General features: G+C 39.5%; 1 protein-coding gene across 1 annotated transcript in view; it reads left to right on the top strand.

The window, feature by feature from the left end:
- dlgap2a (discs, large (Drosophila) homolog-associated protein 2a) overlaps nt 1-27,655 on the top strand; it is a 150,413-nt gene that overhangs the window by 111,528 nt on the left and 11,230 nt on the right. Inside the window, exons 5-9 of the mRNA XM_064332831.1 lie at nt 11,666-11,734; nt 13,509-13,659; nt 15,872-16,091; nt 21,260-21,319; nt 25,060-25,418. Coding sequence (XP_064188901.1) covers nt 11,666-11,734; nt 13,509-13,659; nt 15,872-16,091; nt 21,260-21,319; nt 25,060-25,418 — 859 coding nt within the window. The remainder of the gene's footprint in view (nt 1-11,665; nt 11,735-13,508; nt 13,660-15,871; nt 16,092-21,259; nt 21,320-25,059; nt 25,419-27,655) is intronic.

The following is a 27,655-nucleotide window of genomic DNA, read 5'->3' as shown; positions in this document are numbered from 1 at the left end:
ACGTAATCCAGTGCCATTTGGGCATGTGTTCAGTCTTGGGTTGAAAAGGAAACGGAACCAATGAATCAAGTCTCATTAAATATAGTACCCTTAATAAAGCCATTGTTACAATCCATAATACTGCACCCAGTCCAGTGAGTGCATTATATGGAGAAAATGTGAGCTATTACACTGTTGTGTTTCCTAGGGTTTAATGCTTTGTTGAAAATTGTCTATTTGTTTTTGTGCTGTAAATTCAACAATTAATGCAAAACATATCAGTGATGTTCATGGTTGTTTTATTTTATTTATAGAGTGAATAATTAATATTGAGGTCTCCATAATGTTTGACATTTTTTCCAAGACAATGTTTTCTTGATTTGTCTCTGTACTCCACAATTTTAGATTTTTAATCAGTTTACATGTGGTTGAAGTGCACATATATAGCCCCCCTCCCCCTCCCCCTTCCATTTCAGACTCCCATAATGTCTGGGACATATTAATGTTATGTAAATGAAAGTATACTTGTTTAATACTTTGTCACACATCTTTCCATGCAATGACTGCTTGACATCACCAGGTACTGAATATCTTCTCTGGTGATGCGCTGCCAGGCCTGTACTGGAGCTCCTGCTTGTTTTGGGGGCAAGTTGCCTTAGGTTTGCTATTGGTGTATCAGTTGCTGTGGGTGGTTCCTTTTGGCCTCCACACCTTACTGTTGCCATCGCACTGTTACAACTGTAACTTGGTCTCATCTGTCCAGCAGATCTTTTTGAAAACTCTGCAGGCTGTTAGGTACTTCTTAGAAAACTGTAACCAGGCCATCTTGTTTTTGTGATTAACTAGTTGCTTGTATCTTGTAGTATTACAGGCTCTTTGTGATTATAGAGCTCACCAGTGTTCTCTTCATTCTTAATCATGTTCAAATAGTTGATTTTGGTTTGGCCTATGGTATGTCTCTGACTGTTTTTATTTTATAGTACATTATGGCCTCCTTGACTTTCACATGTTGACAAACGCCAATATCAGACAGCACAGACAATCAAAGTCCAGAATCGAACCTAGATACTGAAAGCTCTCTTATGCCGGCACTAAGGAGCACACCTGATTAATCGGAAAGCCGTTACTACTTATAAAAAGTGCTGTTATTTCAACATGGTGAAAGCAAAATGTATAAATATACCCTAAAAGCTGAGAATGTGCACTTTACTCACATGTGAATTGTTTAATTACATATCTACAATTGTAGTGTACACATCAAGAAAAAAGTATGTCTTTGTCCCAAACATTATGAAGCTCACTGTGCATTAAATATGTAAATACACAAATACGGATCATACATATTTAAGAACGAAATATCATCCATAAATGTAAAATACATCTCTGTCAATAATACAAACACCCTCAGCATGATATATGTAATATTCTGATTCACAACATAGGGCTCCAAATCACTCCCAATGAGAGACATACCGTACAGGATGTACTTGAGCACTCATGTTATCAGCTACTTGACATTATCCTTACAATTTATAGATACACCATGGATACATGTCAGTCTAGAAATGTGGGATATCAACTCAATGGTCCTATCTTTAGAACTTCATCTTAAAAGAGAGTGTCTGCAGCCATTTACATGTTTCCCTTGCCTCAAGCGATAGTTTATTGCAAAGTCCTGATTTATGTGGGGTGATGGCGAAATGTATTTCCTTGATGGAAAATGTACTGCAGTGCCAAATCAAAAGACTAGTTCTTGCACGCACCACAGAATGTTAAAAGGGATGTTAGAACAGTACATTGATTGAACTAAGGTTGGTGAATTTTGTCTTTAAATTCATGGTGTGCTGTGGCTTAGCTGCAACACTTACCCATGAACCCTTCAAGGCCATGTAAGCAATGCTTCTGAATGCTTCATGACATGTTACAGGCATCTTAAAACTGGTGTCCTGGTAAACCACACAAACCCTATTATGTGTCATTTAATGTAAGCTAGCTTGCTTGCTAACTAATAATTACCAAATGGTTTGCATTGTTTGGCCATTAGCTTCCACACAAAACACGGATGGTGACCACATTGTTTAAAATGGCTGAAGTAGCATTACATGTGCACTTATATGTCCATATTGCCTGTGAATCTGGGTATGCTGCAATTGCCTACTTTGACCAGACTGCTTTGATCAGGTGTTGTCATTGGCAGATGTAGATAAATCCAGTGGTTAGAATTATTATTGATTGTGGGACTGGAGAATTTGTGATGATGAAATCGACAGGAAAAAGAAGAAGGAGAAAATGGCAAAAGTTTGGGGCTTTATTGTGTGGATGTTCAAAGTTGTATCTGTATTCTGTGTGTTTATATGAGGTCAGTGGGTACATAAATTAATGTTCTTAAGTTCTGAGCAGGGCATTCGCAACCACAACATATTACTGTGTGGAGACCTGATTAATTAAAGTTTGATGAGAAAGCAAGCAAAGTTTATAATAGTATGTGATGACTTCCGGGGGGTTGGCGTGTAATTTGGTGCTGCCGTGTTCCAGTGATCCTCGCTTACATAGCCTAGTTGTTGTGATGTGATTTTCATGCCATGAGGGAATCTAATGCGATATTACCCCTGAGCTGAGGGTGGCTGTTGTTATTCTGTACTGGCCTTTCCCAGAAAAAACAAACAAAAAAAAAAGAAACACCACAAGACGTAGAAAGCAGAAGCCGTTAACACATTCAGCCAAAATTGTAGTTGCTGGTATACAGCTATTCCACCCTGGTGACCTTGCATCTACAATTAAATTTCACAAGGGAAATTTCTAAGAGCCGCTTGGTACAGTCAATTGTCATTGATGCATTTTTACAGTTGTTTCTGGCTGCTTTATTTTATCTTTATTTTATAGAGCTCCAGTTTGTAGATTTATGATCCATTGTGAAAATTCAGGGTGACTGAATAGAAGCACAAAAAACATGTGATCTCTTTGTAGCCAGTCAGCATCTGTTTTACATCCTTAAAATAAGTACTAGATCTGCTGTTATAGCACATTGTTATCTTTGTGTCAGATAACCAAAATTGGTGACAGTGCAGAAACAGTGAGCCTAGACAAAAAACATTACCAAGCCTTTGTCCGGAGCATCTCACACAGAAGAAAATTATAGTCTCCTGTGTGAAGTATAAGCCCAACGTTGTACAATTTATGGGCACTTCCAAACTGACAGCCTCTGCCTGCCTTCCACCAAAAAGCCAGCCTGAGAATTAAGCAAAGGTGGAGCACAACATGCTGGCCCAGAGATACAAAGATTCACCCTTTTCTCCAAATACAGCAAATGTCATATCAGAACAAGGCTGTGTAGTGAGGTTTGGTCAGGTCTATTCAGAATAAATTTCAAAGTTCAGTAACCAATCAGAATTTTGTACATCTGTTGAACCAAACTTAGTTAAAGGACAGACAAGGAAATGGTTTGGAAAAATTACATATATTTATTGGCTATGATAATGAATATATGAATAGGCTAATTGATAGCAATAATTTGCATTATGAGGAATAATATTATACCATTCTTAATCAGAGCAAATGATAACTATGCTAAATATAGAGGTTAACAGTGCTACCATTTAACGAGGGTTAACTTGTGTTATGGGTTAGTGACATGCTACTCTATATTAAGTGGTGAGTTTATTTAATCATTCTCATAAAATGTTTTAACAAGGTAAAACAACAAGGTCAGGGAATTAGCTACTTTGTACCAACACACACAGCAAAACAAAACACAACAACAAACAGCAGTATAATGACCCATTCAGGTATCAAACGTTTTACGCTATCCTACTGTTTGATGCCAGTGTTACATGAAATGTGGTTCTGTACTTAATGGCAATAAAAGGGGAGGCTCATCCTTAATTCCGTTAGGTGATGTGTCCGCTCGTCAGCTGATCCAAGGTCAGGGCAGGTGCGTGGACTCCTGGAAAACTTTGAAGTTGGGGTCGCGATGGGGTTCCAGTCAAGACAACTTGGGTGTGCACAGGTCTCCATTTGGGTCTGGCCACAAGGGAGATTTAGAGGAAAAGTCTGTTACTCTTGTTACTCAAAACAGCTGTTGAAGGGAAATAACCCAGGTTGGTTTATTTCACGGATGGTAGCAGACCAACTCTCTGATCACACTTTTGATGATCAGACAAAATGCGGGTTGTGGCGCGTAGCAAAGTCTGTCAAGGTCCTAAAGGGGGGTGTGTATTGTTGATTACACAAGTGCCTTTCCCATTAGAGCAAAGTTGTTAAGTTTTTGGTGAATGTTTATTATATGTTATATAAGTCACTGACACATCAGAACCCTGGAACCACATTGGTAGATGATTTTGGGCACCTGAACATTTGATTGGCTGATTGTATTGGAGCTGTCAATTAAACATTTACTACCGCTTTACTATTTAAAGAACATGAAATCGGATTCACCGTTTTCTTCTCGAGGCTGGGAGTTCCTGCACCAAACTGGTGCCTAATTGATCAAGTGGGATAGTTTATATCATATTACACTGTGGCAGTCGGTCCGCCAGAGAGGCGGATTGGTCTTGGCTGTGCCGGCTGGTGGAGACAGCACACGCACCTGGGCTGTGTTAGCTAATCAGCCCAGGTGCTTAAAGGTGTGCTGCACTCCACAGTTCGGGGCCGAGACCGGGAGCTAACACTGAGAGCGCTGTTATGATTTCCGTTCTGTTTTGTTTTATTTTAAGCACTAAAGACTGAAAAGAAAATTAGTCCTCAGTTGGGATACTGGAGGAGCTGGACCTGGCCGGGAAGGCGGGTCAGCTACAGAGCAGGCTAACTGAAAAGTTGCTGCTCTGTTTTACTTTCTTTTGTCTTTGTTATTTTAGCTAATTGTTTTTGCCTGGAACCCTTGAGGGGGAAGGGTGAAGTGGTCCATTTATTTTATTTCATCTTTGTGTGAGAGTGCTCTCTCTCTCTCCATGCGACAGACAACGGTGTTGCCCGGTACTGTCGAATCTTCCTGCCCGGTGTGTCACGCTTGACGTGTGACATACACTAACTGAAAGCAAGAAACTTAATGAAGTACTCACAAATAATGAATTAGTAGGATTTAACTTATTTACAAACAGCTAAAATGCAAAATACTTATTAATATTGATGTTATGACTAACAACCCCTTAAGATGGGACTAATGATGTACAGTACAAACGATACCTTATCAAAAAGGTAAGTAATGGTTAGTAATCATTTATTAATGATAAATTGTTATTGAGTTGTTAATAAGATTTTAGTAAGAATTAGCCCTCAATTTGTGAACTCATGTGTACTGACCTGCTGTATTGACCACCACTCCAAGCTCCACATATGAACCATTATTCATTTGTTTTTAGTGGTGGTTGGTGGCAGGGGAAAAGGGGAAATTTTTTCTCCCCCTTCTTGTAGTAATCTTACATCCCCAAGTGTACTCAGTGTGCTCTGTGCAATTTTTATAGCAGTGGCTTTGGGTTATAATGGTGCCACATGTAGAGGTAAATAAGCTGTCATTCACCCCCCCCCCACCCCCACCCCCCAAATCTCAAGTATAAATAGCTGCTCTTTGTTCACACCCATATCAAAATATTCCAATGCAAAATGTACACAGCACTTCCTGTGAAGAAGATTGTTCAGTATTATCAAATGTAAAAGAGCTAAGTCTGGATTCTGGTTATGCATTAATCAGGTTTGATTTTTAATTTTGCTTTAGACAGTGGATCCCTGGATCTTGGTAATTTCATCTGTGAGGATTTTTTTTAAAAATTTATGTGGAAATAATATCATGTGAAAAAAAAATTATAGACAGCACAAAAGAACATTAACAAGGTAATTGGCGGTTTATGGATTTCGAAAAGGAATTATTTCTGTGTTTCCTAAGTTATTAAACAATGTCTTATATTTGCTGATTAAAGTAAGGCAATTATTTGCACAGGATACTAGCTGCAAAAAAGTTGCAAGGACAAAAGAAAACCTTGGTTCTAGATGGCTCAAGGAAGGCACGGGAGGGTCTTTTGAAATCTAGAAGGACAGGGCTTTTCCCACCATGTTCAGATCTGCCCAGTGCAACCTCCTCCTTAAGTCATTCTCCCAGCAGGGTTCTTAAACCCGAGCGAGGTGAAAGAATCTACACAACGATTTTGTAATCAATGCTCAGCGAGCTTATTGGGCAATACAGTTTACACTCCTGGGGTTCTTCATCCTTTTTTGAACAGCACTTATATGCTTGCTTGGGTTACTGTTGCAGGAAATCTATTATGAGAGGATTTCTCTTGGAATACTGGATGCAGTGTACGGTAAAGAAAAGAAACGTAATCCATGGAAAGTTTCAGAAACTCAAGCACACAATATGTTACCTAGAAAGCAAGTTAGGTGACTTACAAAATGAGTCTGTTATTCAGGTCTGTGGGTAGGTTTTTGCACAAGTGTCAACTAATCAGGTGTTATTCCAGTTTTGGGCCAATTTTGTGCGAATTTTAGCATGCGGTTGGAGTTAATGCCAAGTATAAAATTTTGAGTGTTTACCTTGTGGAGAGAGGATTATTGGTATTCAAGAAGATCAGAATTTCTGGATATATCTTGAAAATTTAGGATGTGAAACATTTATATACTCTCCTTGAAATTCTGGCCTTAATTTGGTTAAATGTGTTTGTTTTCCGAATTCCAGTTTACCTAGATCTTCTGTTATTAGCTCTCTATAAGGAAATAGCTTTTAATCTAATAGCAGAATGAATAAAGCTCAAATGAAGCCAGCTGTTGGTCATTGGTAGCATCTTTTGCACTATAAATGGGTCTCATACCCATTGACTCAGCCTTCATAAATTTTAATCATATGGATTTTATTCCAGCTGCAGACAGAGAATTAAAATTATGCCAGAGAACCTCCATAAAACCAGCAGGGCGATTACATTCCACAAATTTGTTCTCAACCCCTTATACTGCCAACAGCAATCCAGCATGGGGGTGCAAAGCATTGGGCACCCCCATCTTCCATCCAAACCCCCCCCCCCCCCCCAGCGCAGCTCCCTGCACGTTCCAACTAACCTAAAGCTGAGGACAAGTGGGAGGCTGCAAACAAAAAATACACTTTTCTTTCTCAGCTGTCTATACATCCAACTCATGACTCCAAACAAAGCAACTGTGGTGCAAGAGGCATCTGATTGCTCCCTGTTAGCAGAGTTCCCTGTCCTCATGGTGAAGGTGTCAGATATACCTAAACTGCCATTACTGACCCTTCCCCTAGTCCTCATTGGTCAGCTTGTTAGCTCCTTCTACACAAATCCCACTCAAGGGCTGTCCTCCACCCCTCCCCTGCCTTCCCCATTCTATTGTTCTGTGCAGAGAGGTATTGAGACTTGAGATTCTGACAAATAATTCAATTCTCTGCCTGTCTCAAGCAGTGCTGTTAGTTGTAGGACTAGGGATAATCTGTCATGATGCTCTGTGATCTTTTGCTGAGCCTCACCAACATAAAGGAGGGAGACAAGGTCCCTCCTCTGAAGGTATTGCTATAAATTGGGGACTTTTTTAGCCCTGCAGTGATAAAGGCCACTGTCTGCCAATGAAAAATGGTGAAGAACAGGCTCAACTTCAAAGGCACCTTGAGACAGGCTCCTAAATGAGGAATATCACAAATGAACTCAACATTTTCACCCTGCTAGAAGAAAACCACAGGGAGCCCAGAAGAACATTTTCAAGACTTGAAGGTCCATGAGTGAATACTCTGCTTCCAATGGCATGGCTAAGAGAACAAACTAGTAGATACTCACTTAATTTCTTTTGTCCCCCTGGCCTTCTACAAAATCAGAGAAACTACTATTTTGCCTGCTGTTACACTTGACCTTTCGCTGGATCTCTTAGACCTCTTAGAGATATAAAGATGAGAGAAGTCATCTTTATACTGCCACTGACGGATGGACAGAGAACATTTTATTATCTTTAGTTCCTGATATCCAAGACGGATAGTATAATGAGACAGATACTAGATACAGATACCTGCGGGCTTTGAACCACAGATTAATGAAAAAGGATTTCAGATGATCACTCATAAGTGACTATTTCACTCAAGACGTTCTGGTGATTAGTTCATAGCAATCAAGAACATTCTTATTTTCACATTGCAGTGTCTTTCTTCAATTTCTTCATTTTACATTTTAACAAATATCATACAAATGCAATAGACTCTTTAGCTACTCACTTATTTGAGAAGTCAGTTGGCTCAAATATTAAAATGTGCAGATACAGATGGCCTGCATTTACGGGCTGGTGTCTGCATGTATAACCATGACCCTTTAGCCTGGTCCGTCAGAGCCATATGATCCTTCCTGTAATGATATTTCAGCAGCTCCACTCTGCAAAAAACGGGTTCTTTCTCCTCCATTATAATACTCCTAAACCTGTCTGCAGCATTTGACACAGTTGACTAACCCCCCTGCTGTCTTCCCTGATTACCCCAAGGATCTGCGGCTTAGCTCTTAAGTGGTTTGTTTCCTACCATGATAGTTGCCCCTTCCAGGTTGCATGGTGGAAGTTTTGGGACCTTGTAACCTCTCTACAGGTGTCCCCCAGGGTTCAGTCCTTGGTCTCTCTACATCTCTTGGCTCTGTCATTTCTTTTAATAGCCTGCCTTATCAGTGCTGCAGTGATAGGACACAATTTTTCTCTCCTTCTCTCCCTCCGACACACCAGTCTCAGCATGAACTCAATACAATTCAATTTTATTTGTATAGTGCTTTTTACAAAGGGCACTGTCACTAAGCAGCTTCACAGAGATTTTGCCCTAGAGTGACAGTGGTGAAGAAAAGCTCCCTGGCTGGTGACAGGAAGAATCCTTGAGTAGAACCTAACTTAGAGGGGGTAGCCCCTCTGTCGCTGGCTGGTACTGGTTCATTGAAAAGGGCTGATTACACAATACATGTATAATGTATTATGCACACAGCTTGAATCTCAGCTTGCCTACAGGACACCCTGAGCTGGATGGTAAACCATTGCCTGAAGCCAAACTTGGTTTGCAGTGGTTGCAGATGAAAAGGGAAAAAAAAAAAAAAAACCTATTGCTTTCTCCACATCCAAAGAAGGGGCAATGCTTAGGCATTTTCAACTTAGCTTGCCTTATATGCACAGAAGTGGAAAGAGCGTCATTTACATATTACAGAAGAAGATTTAATTGGACTTAAGGTTTTTGTTAAGTAGCAAATTTTCATTTAACCCCGCCCACTGAAAACCTGGCTAAGGGAGAAAGCATGCCAATTTTGGATTTTATGTTTTTGTTTTTTTGTTTGTTTTGGTTTTTTTTGCAAGAAACATTTAAAACAAAATGTTTTTTGCTGATGTGTGAATTAAAACAACACATCAGCAAAGAATTCACAGATTTTAGTTTCCTGGACCTTTAAGGACACATGTTGGTTCATCCAGACCTTTAAATTTTGTATGAAGTTTAAACAGGTTTCTTGAAGAAAAATAGCTTTTGCCCTTAGTTTTTAAAGATGGGCATTGGGTTGAACTCCATGGTTCAGTCCTTGCAAATTATCCTTGCAGAGGAAGTATCTGTATTGGAGATTAAGCATTTTAAAATTAAAAGTTAGCCCAAACCCTCTCCTGGTTCACGCCCATGCCATGATGCAACCAAGATGCCTTGAAGTAGCATCATCCTGCTCTTATGAGCTAAGTATTGCTATACACTTCTTTGCTTGGATGGTCTCTTTTATCAGCTAGTTTAATACCTCTGGCTATCAGGCTATCATCTGCTCAGCCACTATGATTATTTGCTCCAATAATTTCCCCATTACCTCTTAAGTACCATTTAGTTTTTATTTAACTCCCGTTACCAGGCCGACCAGTGGGGAATGGCTCCTCCTGAGATTTATTCCCACCGGGGAGATTTTTCTTGCCCTATTTGAGTGTTTCTTCACTCCCACTGGGAAGTTTTTTCTACCTCGTTTTCTGTATTTTAAGGGATTCAGATTCGGTCTTTCCACATTTTTCTATTTCCTGTTTTACTATAAAGTTTCTTTGTGACAGTATCCCTATAAAGTCCCTAATGAGTAAGATTTAATTGTTCTGGAAAATCCTTTGGAAAAAATACAAGATCCTCAGAGAAATATACTGCTGATACCCTGCTCCAGAGCACCCTCATCAGGTTGATTTTTGGTTATGAAATGCCCTCTGTGTTTGTGGAGGAAAACATTAATGAGCCTAAATAAAGGCCATCCGCACGGGAAGACGGATGCATTTGCCGTGTTCCTGTTTGTGACCCTCATTTTCTCTTAATGTAGTTCAGTCAACTTATTATTCAAGCATGATGGATCATGGGGGCTTTATTGTGGTGTAACCAAGTTATGTCGCATCTCTTGAATCCTGCCTTACCCTGTGCAGCCACACTGCTCTTCATCCAAGATTAAACCGAACGTCACTTTTCATTAAGCTCGCGTCTTATTGACAAAACACATTTGCGGCCTAATGCCATACCAGCGAGGGGGGAAAAGTTATTATTTTCCATGTAATTATGTTGTCAGGGCCATACGTTCCAAGCACTGTGTTTCTGTAGACTTCCTGGTCGTAACCTAGAAGAATCATTTTACGAGACTGTTGCTCGCCTTCTTCAGCGTTCACTCTGAGGGTAACCGTTCTCTTTGTGAAGTCCATTTTAGTTTTATATATTTCAGCACTCTGTGCTCTGTTGACTTCTTTGGCTCCCTCACAGCTGGGAATCAACACTTTGCTCTGTGTTTGCGTGGCATTGCTGAAAGAATTCATGGGAGATTTTTGCGGCGAGACTGAAATGAAGATGGAAGCAGAAACCTGTCGTTTCTATCATCTCGCCGTTTAGTACTGGCCACAGCGGAGCTACTTTAATAACTGCGGGAGCCAGGGAAAGCAAATAAAACTGATAATGCAATTTTCAGAAATAGCCCAATCAGTATATAATAGGATGCAGAGGCCAGAAAAACAATGTCAGTTCTGTGTGTGTGTGTTTGTGTCCTTGCTTGCGTGTGTGTGTGTTTGAACATAAGATGTACGCACTCATACATAAGAGGTATGCAGAGGTGACACAACCTGTACTGTATATGTATTCATATAGAAAACCAGATGTGGGCATGGTTTAAACTGAAAGTTCTTTAAAAGGGTGAAAATGGGCAGGATCTTTCTAGTGGTCATTTTATAATTGGTGTTGATATTGTCCTTTCAATCTCGTCATAGTGGAGTCTCATTTATCATGAAGTATAAAAACTATTTATTTTTAAATGATTACATGTTCTAAATGATTATCCATTGCATAAATATTAGCCATTATATACATTTTTATTATATTAATAAAACCCTTATTCAAACAATATTTGTTCAAAATTTTGACATAGAAATAATTTATTTAGTTTTTGGTTTTTAGTTGATTTTGGTGATTGTGAATTGCGAATTTAGTGAAGAGCAAAAGCTATTCATCGAAGTAATTTAATGAGTTTCGTTGTTATGACAAATACTGATAGAATCCAGGCCATAATTTTCAGGTGTCATTTTACCATTTACATTTCATATATAAATGTTGTTCTTCTCAAGAATGTGGTGTTTCGTGGATATCATGTTGCTGAAAATAGCCACAGACTTAGATTCTTGAGTTACAGTATCTTCTTCCCTCTTTTTGCAACCCGTGAATGATGTTGACCACTTTGTTTTTTTGTTTGTCTTTTCACAGCTTGTGGCGTGTGGAAAAAAAGAATGGAGACGTGTCAGGGTACATTACAAATTTTGCAGCAGACCTAAGGTAAATTAAGGGTTTTTTTGTTTTAAGTTTCTTCCTCCCGTTCAACACCACTCCAGGCATGGACTGGAGCCAATGGATTTGGCACATTTTTTATTGACACTTCATGCTCCTTACGTTACAACTTATTGACAAAACACATACTAAATGGATCATTGACAGCAACCTCTGACATCTTTATTTGATATTCAGTCCATGCTCCATTGCTTGTCATTGTGCCTGATTTGTTGAAGGAATAGCAAGATAAAAGAGATCGGAAGAACTTCACAGCTGTAACTTTAGTGAAAACATAAATGACTGTGCGTATGAGGGGGAAAAAAACTAGCACTTGCCTTGATTTGTGGGTAAAGTTTATGCACAGAGGTTAATTTAAATTCAGGCCTATGTCTATTAGCCTAAGGGGTCTTATATGGAATAGAAGTCTTGGAGTACCCTTAACCTACAGTATACGATGGGGACTCGCTCTGTGGATCTCTTCTGGCTGAGCTGACCATTTCCTCAGTTTTTCTCTGCTTTGTGCAATTATTCAAAGAGGATTTGGGTGCATATAAACAGTCAGTTGTCTAGGCATTAACTGCACCACTTGTGACACAGAAGTAAGTAGCTGATGTTTTTACTTCAAACATGGTTATGAATCTACGAATAAAATAGAATAGAATAGTACACCAGCACAAAACAGGTGCTATGGTTGCTTATTTCTGATTCTTCTTTTTGTGTTAAATAGCAATCAACCAAATAACGACAGCCAGTTCTTGAAGGGAAGATACTTGCACATTTTCCTTTTTGGAATTGAAAAATTAAGGACAGTTAAATAACCTGTGTCCTTTATGGGCTCCAATAATGTAGAAGACTGTACATATTCAAAGGAAGTGTCCAACAAGCATAACTGATTAATGTCTAATTAGACAAGCTTCTAACATGGATCCTGTTGCTTCTCATGTAGACGTTCTTCATATAACAAGGAGAGAAAGAAAAGTAGTGTAAATCAATTATCAAGTTTTCCCCCGCAGTGTTGCTGTAAAACACTGTGTCATAAGAGGTCATTGCATGTAACCACACTGGTGTCTTGCGACAGCAAAAAAGCACATTATTTATTGTTTCATCTATACTGCCTGAGTATCCGTTTACAATTTTGTTCCAAATATGATCTTCTTTTTCTAATAAATTTTAATAATAATGTTACCTCTTCAATTATACCTAATTATTCCAGCACTGCATTCCTGGTGCGTTTGAGAGGTGACTGTGTACGAATGCGGAAAGCCGTCTCTCTAGAGTAGCTTCAGCATCGAACTTGTGTACAGCTTGTGCCGTTTTGGAAATGCTGCTTGCTAACTAGCCCCTTATTTGCATCGTGTGTCATTACCAGGCATTGATTGCACGCCTCAGCTCTGTGGTAAATCGAATTGCCATTTTGAGAATCTTGTTGAACGCTGCAAATATTTTCTTCTCGGAAAAGCCCTTCCTTCCCTGGGGGTAAATGATCAAATGTCTTGTTGTGGAGTGCAGGAGTCTGTTTATACTGCTGTCTGAGAGCTCTGCGTTTATTTTTCAATCAAAGTTTTATTGCCTTCTGTTCTCTGCCATGTTTTCAGAGGGGGCAATCAACAGTTTCATTGTGTGAATAGTGTCCTTCTGTGATCTCTGACAGACTATTAGGCGTTATGCTTGCAGTACTCCCCTGTACAGGGGTCATTGTGATGGGGGCAGGCGTACAAAATTCTGAAGGAAAAAAACGGACTGATGGGGATAATGCCTGTGGCCCCCTTTTTCTGTTCAGTCAGAGCTCCCACCTGCACACTGCTAGAGACCTGCACCCCAGTGTCACCCTGGACCCGTCTGTGAACTGCAACTCCCCCAAGTTCCGGTCCCGAAACCAGAGCTACATGCGAGCGGTCAGCACCCTCAGCCAGGCTAGCTGTGTTAGCCAGGTGAGTGCGGCCTGCACGCGGCCTCTGCTGCTCGGAGACTGAGAGGAGGAGGGAGAGCTGCAATGTGGCCGTCTGCAGAGAGAGAGGAGAGAAGGGGTTTGTGTGGCCCTATGTAGAGAGTGAGAGCTACAGGGTGGCTCTATGTAGAGAGTGAGAGCTACAGGGTGGCTCTATGTAGAGAGTGAGAGCTACAGGGTGGCTGTGTGTAGAGAGGAAGGGCTACAGGGTGGGTCTATGTAGAGAGGGAGGACTACAGGGTGGAACTATAGCGTTGTACAGGGAGGGGAGAGGGCTGCAGCGTGGCCCTATTCAGAGAGGGCAAGGCAAGGAGTATTTTGGGACCCTATGTGGACAGGAAGGGGTAAGAGAGCTTTAGTTTGGCCATATGAGAGGGGGAGTGTGAGAAAGCAAGGAAGTAAAATCTAGTTTTCCCCAGATGCATATTGTGTTTTAATTAACTGTGATTGGAGCAGTGATATTGACTTGTAGGAATCTCTGAAAACGCGCCCATTTTATTAAGTGCTAAAACATGCTACTCAGCAACAACAAAGTGAAGTTAACAGTAAAGTGAAGTATAGAATAAATATCAAAAAAGGATTCAGTGGAGGGCCAGTTAACCAGGTGACCATGTCTTGCTTTCAAATGTATTTGTAAAAATGTAATTGTGAAGATTGATTAACGGTGGTTAACGGTTCAGACATCTTTTTAGGCCATCAAGCATTACATGAGACCTAAAGCAGGGCTTCAGCCATCACTCTAAGACAGGGATCATCAACTCTGGCCCTCCAATCCAAATCCAGCCCTGGTTTTCTTTTCTCCCGGGTAATTAGTGCTACTGATTGGCCAGACTGTCTTCACACCTGATTCCCAGTCAAAGGGAGGGTGGAAAACCAGCAGTTCTTGGCCCTTGAGGACCATGAGTTGCTGATGCCTGCTCTAAGACAATTTAAGATTTTCTCATTAACAAGCATTTACATTCCTATGTTCATTTCTCTTGTAAGATAATAAAAGTGCAGACTTAAATTGCACTCATATTTTGGTGATCATATAAAGGCACTTGTGAAGAAAAAGAAAAAATGCATTTAATCTTTTGTAATAATTGCGAAGAAGTGATCATTGAATCCTGGCCATTTAGCCTCAGGAATCAGTGTGTGTTTATTAAAACATTTGAACATGAAGTCAAACATTTCTGTAAAATGGCTAAATATTAACTAAACCCAGTAAGAACAACAGTCCTGTAAACCAATTATAAAATCATAATCACTGTTTCACATCTGTGATATGTTTTAACAATGCAGCACTGCAAGACACTGGCCATAAAGCCTTTGAAAGAGACTCACAATAGTAGCATAACATCCTTTACTAATAAGCTCGTGTAATATATTGCCTTTTGAGAGATAGCTGCATGAGACAAAGAGAGACAGACAGAAATTTCATTTGGGTCGATGGGATTGAGTGATGGTGTGTCACTGATTTATCTTTCACAGTATGCTGGTGCCAGTAGAGTTTTGGAGCTGTTGTCACCTTGTTAGCTTGACATGTTTTTGAAAATGGTGCATAACCTCCAGTAGACAGCTTAACACAGATAAATATCAGTTTGAAAGGAAATCTAGTCAGCTGAATACTCAAACATTAAAAACTAAGATAAATAATAATGATATTATAAAAGTTAATAAATGATGAGACATGTGGCACCATAGTTTTGGCTTAATGTCATCTATTTGCTTCGATAGTAATTTTTTATTATATTTTGTTGCACCCAATGTTGTCTAAAACAACAGCAACTAGGTGTTCCAGGTCAGATTGTAACCTCAGAAATATAGTAATGGAGGAACTGAAAGTCAAGGGATGCATTTAAGAGCTGTAATTATTGAAACATTGTAAAGAGATTTACAGTGTGTGCCATATTTCACATGCCCAAAGTAATTCAAAATTACTTGCTTTATACCCATACTTGCTTTATATCCTTTTCCAGAAATAATCATTAATATATTGTCAGTAAACAACACTAAAATGTAGTTGTGTTATTCCAATCAACTGAACTAATACAAATACAGTATACCTTATAAATAAAATAAGCTCATACACAGGACTGGGAAATTATATTCTGTCCATGCCCACAACCAAAGCTTGTTCACAGTTTTAATTAACCTGTACAGATTTATTTCAGTTTCAGTGTGGAGAAACTTGTACCATTCTTTCCTTCTCTCAGGTGAGTGAAACCGAGTTCAATGGGCAGTTTGAATCGGTGTGTGAGTCCGTTTTTAGCGAAGTGGAGACGCAGGCCATGGAGGCGCTGGATCTCCCCGGCTGTTTTCGAACCCGGAGCCACAGCTACCTCCGTGCCATCCAGGCCGGCTACTCCCAAGACGATGACTGCATACCTTCCATGACGTCCTCCACCGTCACCTCCACCATCAGATCTACAACAGGTAACTGTGCACTTCATAAGACCTAGAAACATACACCTTTGTATCTTTACGTCATATGTATCCGGCATTTACATACTTGTATACATTTGGATGTGAGACCTGGGAGCTAGTAGGTTTTTTCCTCATTCACTAATTTCACTAATTGGTTTATGTACAGTATCTCGTACATATATGTTGGTTGCAAGACCTACAGTGCACTTCTTTCTGGGCCCCCAAAATCTCAGATGGGCTTGGTAAAGCACTTAGCTTTCATTCATTATTTACTCTTCATTATTCAGGGACTGTGTACAATTTAAACATCCATGGCGTGGCATGCAATCCACTGTACCTAATTCAGCCACAGGGCTGCTTTTCGTAAGTAGACTCATACGCACATAGAAAAACGCACATAGAGTGCAACTACATAAAACAGCAAGAAAAAAAAAAAAGCTGAAGGAAGAAGCAAAATGAAGCACAGAAGTATAAAAATATATTCAAAGGAACTTTCCATATCCAAAGATAAAAATAAGTGTAAGTCCAGTGCTGGGTTGTCCAGAAACTTTCCACAGGAAGTTATGCTTGGGAATTCTGCCCAATTTCAATAAAAAAAGTGTTTATAATAGCGATTTTTTTTTTTTTTTTGGGGGGGTGGTGGGGATACTCATAAGGTAATTCTAGATAATTCATGTTCTGTTTAAAATAGAGTTCCATAGCAATGTGTTGGTTAAAGCAGTTGTTTGCACAGTTAATTCTGGTAATCTCGGTTTTTGGGTCTGAATCAGTTGCGGATCTTAAGGAAACAAGACCAGGTCAAAACCTAGTATATGTCTGGACCGGCTGACCAATGGTGTAACATCTTAACATGGCCGACCAATGGTGTAACTTAATCACTCAGTGACTCAGTCAGTCACAGACATTCGTGCTTGTACGGCTTGTTGCGGTCCAGCCAAAAACTAAAACAAGCAGACTCTGTCGTTGTACAAAACCAGGATTGAGTAAGATAAAAAGAACAATGCATCCATATAAAGCCGGTTTTTGCTTTAGCCCAGCACTAAGACAATTCATTCTATTTAAGGTCTTTAGGACCATGATTAGTTAATTATTTCGATCATGAATTAATTGTTTTTATTTGACTTTTTTTGTGCAAGGTAAATGTTATGTAACTGCTATCATTTATAATTTAGGCATTTCCCACTGCTTCTGACAAAATCTAACATGCCCATGTACAACATTTAAAGATTCTGTAGCATGTCCATGGAAGTAAGTAATGAAATTGAATTTAACACGAGGGTCGCTTGTAGACATCACTGTCAATCATCATCCGTGCTTAATTAGTGGCAATTACTTTATCAACTTAGATTATTGAGGTGGTGCAAATGGGATAATTGTTTGAGAAGTGGCTTGACAAAGAGGCTATCGCGACCTCTAGCTGGCAGAGCATAGAAGCACTATGTGAGAAAACAGGAGGAGAAATTTTGCAAATGTATTCAGATCATTGCATTTAGACCTCATAGTGGTTTCTCTAACTAGTTTTGTCCTTGCTTAGCTACCCTTCTCCTATCTGTGCTACAACTTTGTCACTAAATTTCTCTCTGGAAAATTCATGGCCTTCCAAAACAGTGACCTATCACCAGAATGTTTTGGTCTGGGAATACATGACTTCTTCCCCTCCTTGCCTTGTTAAAAAACCCTAAGAAAAGAGAACCTGTACTGCAGGAGAAGCTTTCTTTTAGACAATGCATTATACCAAGATCCTGACTCCCAGTAGTCAAAAACCCATGGCACTTATTACAAAGATAAAGGCTCCCCGGTCTCCTGGAAAATTATACTAAATATCTGTAATTTGTCTGTTTAATTAAGCATTAAGTCTGTAAATGTGTCAGTAAAATTTTGTGAAATGCCATAATCACTAATGTACCTAATAATGCCATAATTACTGATGTTTTATTTTTCATTTAGTTTAATAATAGGTGACTGTAGTGAAGCTTAGGTGAAGTAAATTGTATAGAGGAAATGTTTTACATTACTCAATACATTTCTTAGTATTAATAAAGAAAGCCAGTAGAAATTTGCCCCAATGTATGCATGAGATATTACTGATATGGAACAGTGCATATGTTGCACAATTATAGTTATGAAATATATAAGTGTAAGTCTGAAATTTGAAACATTGCCCCATTCAATCCTTATTCATAAATACTGTACATGCGGCAACGTTTAAAGTGATTGATTTTAGAGTAATATCGGATAATTTGTTCTATGAATGCAAACTAGATTCTTAACAGCTTTCTTTCAACCACAAAAGCTGCACTTTTGCCAGGTTTTACATTGAATTAACATGAGAATTATTTTACAACTTTGAACAAATTTGTATACTTTTTTGAATAGAATCAAATGTTCCCATCACACATACTCACGTTATTTTTTTATTTTATTTTATTCAAAACTGTGGTGAGTTACAAAATGATCACAATCAATATGTGTTTGTTTGAGTATGTTCTACTTGAAATTAAGTTTCCCCGAAATGTCATAATTCAAAGTATGTATTTGAAAGATATGCATTAGAAGTAGAGGATAACAAAGAAAAAGTTATGCTGAGGATCAAGGCTACTACCCAGCCACGATGGTTGAAATGGTTAAAACTACATTTTACCACAGGAGGAAAACTCAACCCCAAGTACAAACTTTTGAATTATGGTGACTTTAATAATATGCTTGTTGAGCTGGAATGTCCCAAACTACTGTCACAAGACTTGACCTACAAAGGGACCCTTATTAAAATATTTTAAATTCCAGTTATGGAGCCTCAAAAGTTCAAAAGGTCATCTTTCTTTTGTCTGTTCATCCAGGAGATAGGAGAGGGTCATTTGCATACATTTTGGCTTTCATGGATGTGTTTGTCTCCATTTGTTTTGTTCTTCTTTCAAAGGTTGAGTTGATAGCTGAAGGCATGTTGATTGCAGGTTCCTCAGAAATCTGATCTTTACCAGTAGACCGACGTGGAGTCCGGTGAACATGGAGGTCTTTAAGCTGTGTGGTTTAACCCACCATATTGCTCAGATGTGGAATCCTACATCATAACCGAATGACACATCTGAAGTGTAGTGGTTAGGGAACTGGGCTTGTAACTACGGTTGTAGGTTTGAATCACTGCTGTTGTGCTCTTGAGCAAGTTACTTAATCTGATTTCCATGTCCAGCTGTATAAATTGATTGTTTGTAAAGAATGTAAGCTGCATAAGTCATTCCGAATAAGTGCATCTGCCTTAAATATAAAAATGGCCTTGAATATAAAGGCCTTCAATATAAAACTTGACATTGCTTTTTCCTTGTTAGTGAGAATCCATTATCCTTAAGATTCAGGGCTAGTCAATGACATCATTTAGACCTTTCCATCCATATGGCATCAGGGCAGACACTGAGTAAGTATGGAGTAGGCTGGCGTGTGTTACTCGTAGGTGACACTATGGCCAATATGTGCTGCTCCATTTAATCTCCTTGTGTTTTTAGCTACAAAGCCATACCATGGCCTGAAGCAGGAAGCTTTCAGAAATTCATCTTGACATATGAGATGCAAATGAGCCAATAGCTTCAATCTTGCTTGAATGTGACCCTTTTCACCTTTGTGACTTTAGCCTCCCTATTCGATCCCCTTGTCCCTTTGGAATCCCATAGGACATGGTAAGATACGGAGGACAGCCTAAGACCCTTCTGATCCTACTTGATGCCCATCAAGGTCTTTCAGTTGTTTATTCATATTCTTACTTTGTCATCTGGTTCTCTTTGTGTTCTACAATTATATTCTTAGTGCTTTTTTTAACTGAAGTAAGCAGGGATTCTGGACATTAGTCTGTATCCCAGATTCAATCAACATTTGTTCTTTCATCTTCATATAATTGCAAATTTATATATATTTAACACTTATCTTTTTGGTAGAGGACAAATTCTGACAGAATCAATGCCTGTGTCTGAGACCAAGAACAAAACGAATAAACTAAATGTCATGCAAAAGGCTGTAATATGTATCTTTAACCCATGAACACTATGAGGCTACACAATACTGTGGTCGCGCAAATTATATCTTTGAAAATATGTAAATAGCCGTTTGGAGGGATTGTCAGTTTGAATTGACTTGCTTTTAAATCAATAAACTTCCTCATTTGAGTGCCGTTTGTCTTGCAGATGACTCAGTGAGTGATTGTGCATCACTGATATGCAAATATGGAGCACAACATCTGAAAATAAAGCAAACAACTAATATTGCTGCTAATATACCTGCCACAAGAAACTTAATTTATATTTTAAAGACATTTGTCCAATAAATATGGTATATGTTGTCCCCAGTTTGAACTTCAATAGGCATATAAATTGTAATTTCTATATGAATGTGTATGCTGTATTATACCAATTTTAATAATTACCAGAATATCTATAGTGTCTATGTGGAGAGTAATGTTATGCTTGTTCAGAGCTCCCGGATTGTGTTTTTGAATCCCCCACCTGATTTCACTGCTGACTGTCTAACAAAAGGTGTTTTCCCAATGTCAACATGTCAACGCTTGCAGCTGTTTAACACGTCAATAAAATGATGCTAATAGAAAAATACAAGGTTAGAACACACGGCTTGGGAATTAAGGAAGCAACAGCACCACTCACTGACTGTGTGTGTGTATGTGTGTGTGTGTGTGTGTCTGTGTCCTGTCTTTTATGATGAGACTGAGGAAACAGCTTTCGGAATTCTGCCCTGCAATTTGGAATTATTTTATATCGAAAATAAATCACAGTAGGGATGAATATAATGGTTTGAATATAATTTAAGAAATGTATTTAGTTTAATTGAACTCGCTGCTCTTTGGTAGATTGGAAAGCTTGCTAGCTATCTGTTTTGAAGACTTTAGCCATCTCGGTGGTGGTAGCAATTCCCTATCTAGTGTATTAATACATGAATGTTCCGTTGATTTGAATTTAACATTGGCATGCTAACGGAATTCATAGTGCTCATACATAGCCAAACGTTTAGAGGAGTCATTTGTCTAAACTTATTCAGTGATTTGTGGGAGAAATAGAAAAACAGGAGAACAAGTCCTGAGGTGGTGAAGTCTGCATTATTAGACCACATTATTAGGCAGCCATTAGAAAGGTATTACACCGTACCCCTTAACTTTCAGCGCCATCTGTGTCTTGTTTCAGGGATCCAGTTTCGCCTCCCTTCACCCTGCAGTGTGGAGCAGACCACACAGCAGCCTCCAGGTAAGGTGCTGTTCTGCTCAGTGGAGCCTGTGCCGTGGAGATCTTCTGTCCATACCACTAAAAGGCATGAGAATATTGACTTCTGCATCTTCAAACACTCTACATATTATATGGCTTGTAATGCAATTAATTGTTCACAGTTCATAAATGGGTTCAAATATAGCCTGTCAATGTTGATTTACATTATACTGTTCACCAATACACAAGTGATCAAGGTGATCTGTTTTTATTTGGCTGCTGAATTGTTTTTATGGATAATTTGTAAATAGATCTAAAGAAATAATTGAGCCAAAAGCACTTGTTACTAACAAGCTCATTGAATGTTGTAAATGACATTTGTTTATAGTACCTTTGACACCCCTTGCATAATGTGACTGAAGTGTACAGGGATTAAATTATAATCATATTGTAGGTGATTAAATAGCCACCTCCTCTTCACACTATGGTTTTCAAACTTATATTAAATCATTTTAAGTGAGAGAATTTAAGAGCAGTCACATAGAGTTGTGATATGAATGAATAATTATAAACAGCATTCAACATATGTGTGTTCCAAAACTTTAAAAATCAATTATTCAAAAATAGTTGCATTCATATATCTCATTGTAAAACCCCAATTTAAAGGCTATTTCAAAACGAAATTATCTTGGTTGAAAAGAATGAAAAGGAAAGAAAAAAAAACATTGATATATGTTTCAATATTCTAGCAGGGCAGGACATTTATAGCTAGTGAAGGTATAAATAGAGAGAGCACTCAGCTTTTGTAGCAACAGCCACATCTCAGGTACTGCATGTTCAAAAATGTGTTGCAAGCAGCACCAGTGAAGAAGTTGCAGATGTGTTAACAACTCCGAAGAAATGGCACTAAACAAATAAGACAGAAGAGTCTGATGAACTATATGCAGAACATGGTCAGATCATCTGTAAGCAATGAACAAAAACGTTTAGTCAATTATCAAAAAATACAGAAACCACATATTACTGGAACCAAGGTAGGAAATTGTCTGTGGATAAGAAAGTAGCCTCTCTTATACAGGGATTACCAGACCAATCAGTTGCATAATGCCTTGCACAAAATATTGGCAAATTTGTGCAAAATATTGATACTTATTTACAGTGATAAGGGAAGGGTTCAGTGACATTTTTTTCCCCTGAGCATTGTAGACTTGTGATACATGTTAAAAAGGCTATTCATCTCTATGGATACTCTTGCTGAATAGATCTTTCAGGCCATTTCTCATTAGAAGCACTGGGATCCATCAAGATCAGTTGATACTTGATACTGTGATAAATGTCCTCTGTGTTAAAATGTATGAATACGCATTTGTATTTCTATTGAAGTGACATGTGAAGATGGACTGAAAGCACCATTTTCAGCACTTCTGTGTGCTTGTTAAGACAAGGAGCTCCAAATTGTGAACGAGATGTTGTCTTAATATCCTTCCGAATACTTCACAGACTTTAAAAAAAAAAAAAAGACAATACACCTCACCTTCACTTTAATTAATAATCCCTAAAAATATCTTGTCAGCTCGCTATCAAGCCTTCAGGGTCTCGTATAGTAATTTCGCCATACATCTTTCTCCTTGAGCGGCTGTGTAATCAGTCGCATTGATTCATGAGGGTGCCGGCGTTTATCTGGCGAGAAGATTGGAAACGGACGCAGAATGTGAAATTGTTGTCCCCTCCTCCCTGAGCCACGGGAAGAGAGAGCCAATCGGAATACGTGACCTTCTGTTTCAAAAGTGGCGCTCTTGACTGATGCTCCCTCGAATCTGTGACCAGACCATCATGGCACGGTTCCAGAAAATAGCCTCCTTGTATATAACCTTGTAATTTAATAATCATGTTTCTCTGTGAATCAAATCTAAAGACGCACCAGGGGTTTGCAAACTGGGGTCTATTTTCCATTTTGTTGATGTGGTGGTCCTCAACCACAGCATGATCTTTTTAGGGGGGCTAAAGAAAAAAAAATGTTTAGGGTACTAATACAGCCTTCTGAACATACGCCTTGTGAATACCATGATTGGCATAATGATAGAGATGCTGTTTTCGTAACGTGTATTTGGACTACAGTTCACTAATAGGGAGAATAATTTACTTTCCATGGGAACTTTAATGGGGAAGTTACCCTTAATTTCCCAATATTATGTCTGATGATGGAATTCATCAGAGATTCTTTGTGTTTCTCTAAAGGTTTATAAAACTGAAATGCTGTGTTTTTCACCATGGTAAATTTGAGCTGAGAAAAAAAGTATATACTTAACCAAATACGCCAAGAGACGAAACCACCCTGAAACTGGTGCGTTATTTGAGCTCCATGTTTGGACATTTTTCAATCTGTGCGATTCTCATTGATGTGCAAAAACTCACACAGTTTGTTTGTTTATGTGTTAACAGACCAGTCTCTTGGGAAAGCACTTTCATTTGATTTATGGTTTAATAGAAGCAGTTATTTTCTGTTGCATGAAATAAATCAATTTGTCAATCAACAGTGAAAATGAAGTTGACTAATGGGGTGTGTATACAGTTATGCCATTCCCCAGACAAGGTGAATTTTTGGTTGCCTGACCATTACCATAAAGTTACGGCGAACACTCCCGGGTTTCACATGCATTTGTCTGGTTTCCTGGATGGTGCTTGAAAATGAGAATTTTCTTTTTCTCTGTTTTATTGTGCATTTAATGTTATCAGAAATGCTAACAAAGATAAAAATATGGTATATCAATTGCTTCTCATGACTAAATGATAGCTATGGTTGACAGGGTTGTTGGCAACATGCCTAGAATGTTCTTCTGTGACTAAAGAAATACAGCTAATAGTTCATATGCTGTACTTCATGTTTCTTTGGTCAATCTAACCAAACATGTTCCAATTTTGAAAAGCTTACTCCAGGGACCTGTATCATGAAGAAGGATTACTGAGTTACTGTAGCAGGATAACTGCACTGGTAAAACCCTGAACAGCCTTTTACAGATTTAGGAGGGTTCAGAATTTTTCCAGCTATCTCAGTAATCCTGCTTCATGATACAGGCTCCAGAAGGATGTGAACTTAAACCTCCAATTTTACCAACAGAGGTGCATTAGTATGTCAAGGCCAGGTATTTGTTAATAAGTTGGGTCTTTGTCGAAAACACTACAATGGAACTTTTCATACTGCTCACACTGTATGTGAGGGGAAGCTTAAGAGCACTGCTGTGGGACCTGTTATCCCTTTAATAAACAAACCAATTTAGGCTGGTGAAGAAAGGTTTAAGATGATAAAAACATGGTCTCTCAGGTTGCTCAAAAAAAAAAGCCAAAATCAAACTGAGAACAATTTAGCTTCGGGTCCATCTCTGTGGATTAGGGTCATAATCTCATTTGCACATGAAAGAAGATATTCTACAAAAGAGCCCTTACTCAAAAATCAAAAAAAGGAACTTTAGAGAGGGGGCACCATGAAGGATCTGGTGTCAGCACCAGATCCTTTTTGTTTTTAATTCAGTAGGTGTACTGGGGTTACAAAAGGATACATTCCCCCTCAAACTTTCTGGCCATTTGCTATGTCATACACATTAAGTGCACTTCCTGGATATGCACTTACAGTATACTGTAATATCAAGTGATATTACTCTATTTTCTAATTATGCATTATGTTCTGCACATTGATGCTTAATTCTGATCAATAGCCTCAGCATGAGATGCATATTTAATTTTTTTCATTAATTTTTCTTCCATTCCCTTGGCTTGTCCTTCAGCGATAACATACACGCCCAGTTATAAGAAGACTCCTCCCCCCGTCCCGCCCCGCACCACCTCCAAGCCGCTCATCTCCATAACGGCCCAGAGCAGCACAGAGTCGACGCAGGACGCCTACCAGGAGGGTCGGCACCCCCAGGGGGCGCCGTGGACCCAGGACAGCCTCGGAGAGGGGCTGTACAACTCCACCGACAGCCTGGACAGCACCAAGGCGGTGACCATCGCCATGGAGATGGCGGCCAGCAACCGCCACCCGTCGACGGACAGCCACAGCTCGGTGCTCACATGCGACAAGGCCGTCCTGGTGTCCAGGGCCGAGGAGTACCTCCAGACCCCGCGCTCGTCCATCGGCATCCAGGTGGGTTCTGTTAAAACAGGGGAACCCCCACTCCCCCAGCAACACATCTCTCTCATTCCCGAAATTATCAGCCGACGAGTCATCCAGCTGCATCAGCAGTCCAGTAATTAGGATTCCCTTTGCATTGGTTCTTCTCTGAAGGGGTCATTGCAAAATGGCTGCTTTGCTCCCCCACTACTCCCACTCCAATCAATGCAATCTTACAGTTCCCTCTGAGAATTGCCAGACCTGCCGCTAAGTATAACGGAAAATACGTCAACTCCATTCTTTTTTCATCATTTTTAATAATCGCGCTGTTTTTTATGGTCATTGTTATTGCTACTTTGGTCTACAAACCTGCTGCCCATCTGTTTGAAATCCTCACGTATTTACACAAGGTTGTGGGATGCTACTGATATATAGCTGTCAGTCTCCCTCTAAATCTCTCTCCTTCTCTTTCTCTCTGAATACTGCGTCATGGCGCCATCCTTGTTCAGTTGCTGGTGTACAGCCAGCGCATGGAGGATGATAGATGATGAATGTAAGGGCTTGTGCTCAATGGTGGATTGCAGGCTCTGCACATGCACATGTGGCTGTGTCCCTGTCCACTGAAATTACCACCCTGGTGACGACTTTGATTTACAGAGTTTTTAATCATCTTGAAAGCGGCCAGCACATGCCGGGCTCCCTGACTGTATTGGTATTCAGAAGGACTCCGATGTTGTGAGTAAACTACAAAATGGTTTGTTTTTAGCAGTGGACTCCAATGTGACCTGGGAGAATCCCTTTCACTGAGACATCTGTGAAACAATGTTGACATCGTGTTTTTGCACAATTCATTGCCCTTTTTTCTCCCAAACGGGTAATTACCAAACGAGTTGGCTTTGAATTAACGGGGTCGCATTAGCGCTGCACCAGTTGCTCTCTTGCAAGGAGGACATACATTCACCGTTGAGTCATTGATCATTTCCTGTGCTGCAGGTCACTCAGTTCTACAGGAGAGCTTACACGTTTGGAGTCAAGGTGTACACTATATGACCAAAAGTATCTGGACACCCCTTGGTCTGGGGCTGTTTTTCATGGTTTGGGCTAGCCCCATTACTTCCAGTGAAGGCAAATCTTAATGCTACAGCATACAGTCACATTCTTGATGATGCTGTGCTTCCTCAACAGTTTGGGGAAGGGCCTTTCCTGTTTCAGCATGATAATACCTCTGGGTACACAAGAAGGTCAATATAGAAATTATTTTGATGAAAACAGTGTGACTGGCCTGCACAGAGCTCTGGCCTCAACCGCATCCAACACCTTTGGGATCGATTTGAAAGCCAACTGCAAGCCAGGCCTAATCTCCCAATCAGTGCCCAACCTCATTAATGTTCCTTTGGCTGAATGGAAGCAAATCCCCACAGCAATGCTCCAACACCTAGTACACAGCTTTTGCAAAAAGAGTGGAGGTCGTTATAGCAGCAAAGGGTGGACCAACTCCATATTAATGCCCATTATTTTGGATGATATGTTGGATGTCTGGTGTCTACATTTGGCCATGTTGTGTATCTTTCATTGAGGTTGACTGGTAGCCTGTGGACTACCAGCTGAGTCACTTCAAGAGTCTAATGACTTTGTATTTAAAAGGACTAATGTAGCCATAACCCAAGAATTCCTGACCACCATAAACCTGCTCTACCCCTGCCGTCCTGAATCAGAATTAGCACAGCATTCATTTCGTTTTATCACTGCCTGACTTCTCTGTGTCTGGCAGTACACATGATGTATCAAGGATGTGTCACACTTCCAATATGACCTTTCACCTTTCATTCTCACACACTAATGTGCATGTTTGCATATAAAACAGACAATCATTTGCTGGTGCCAAGGCTTCAAATGAGGACCTGTCAACCACGGACTGGGAGCAATTAGAGTTATAATTAGTGTTATTTTTTCCTAGTTTTAAAAGATTTTTTTTAAGTTACTTGTTTGGAGGTATTGTTGCGCATCCAGAATCAGTCTCAGGCCATTAATCCGGGCCATTAATTCTGAGGTAGAAGTATTATGATCTTCTAGAAAACATTTAACTTGTCAATTTGTTTTACTCTGAATTATTTTCGGTTAGAAATGAAAGAAATTGCGTTAAAACCCTTATTGGCCATACGACTACCGGAAATGTCCCCACGTATATAAATCTTGAGTCATCGTTGATGTTAAACTGGGGCAAAGTGATTGAGGACATTTGATTTATAACCTAAGCCCTGGCATTTTTC

Source organism: Anguilla rostrata, chromosome 1 (genome assembly GCF_018555375.3).
Source record: "Anguilla rostrata isolate EN2019 chromosome 1, ASM1855537v3, whole genome shotgun sequence".
NCBI lineage: Eukaryota > Metazoa > Chordata > Actinopteri > Anguilliformes > Anguillidae > Anguilla > Anguilla rostrata.
The sequence above is the reverse complement of the archived record's forward strand: the minus strand, read 5'-3'. Positions and strand labels throughout refer to the sequence as shown.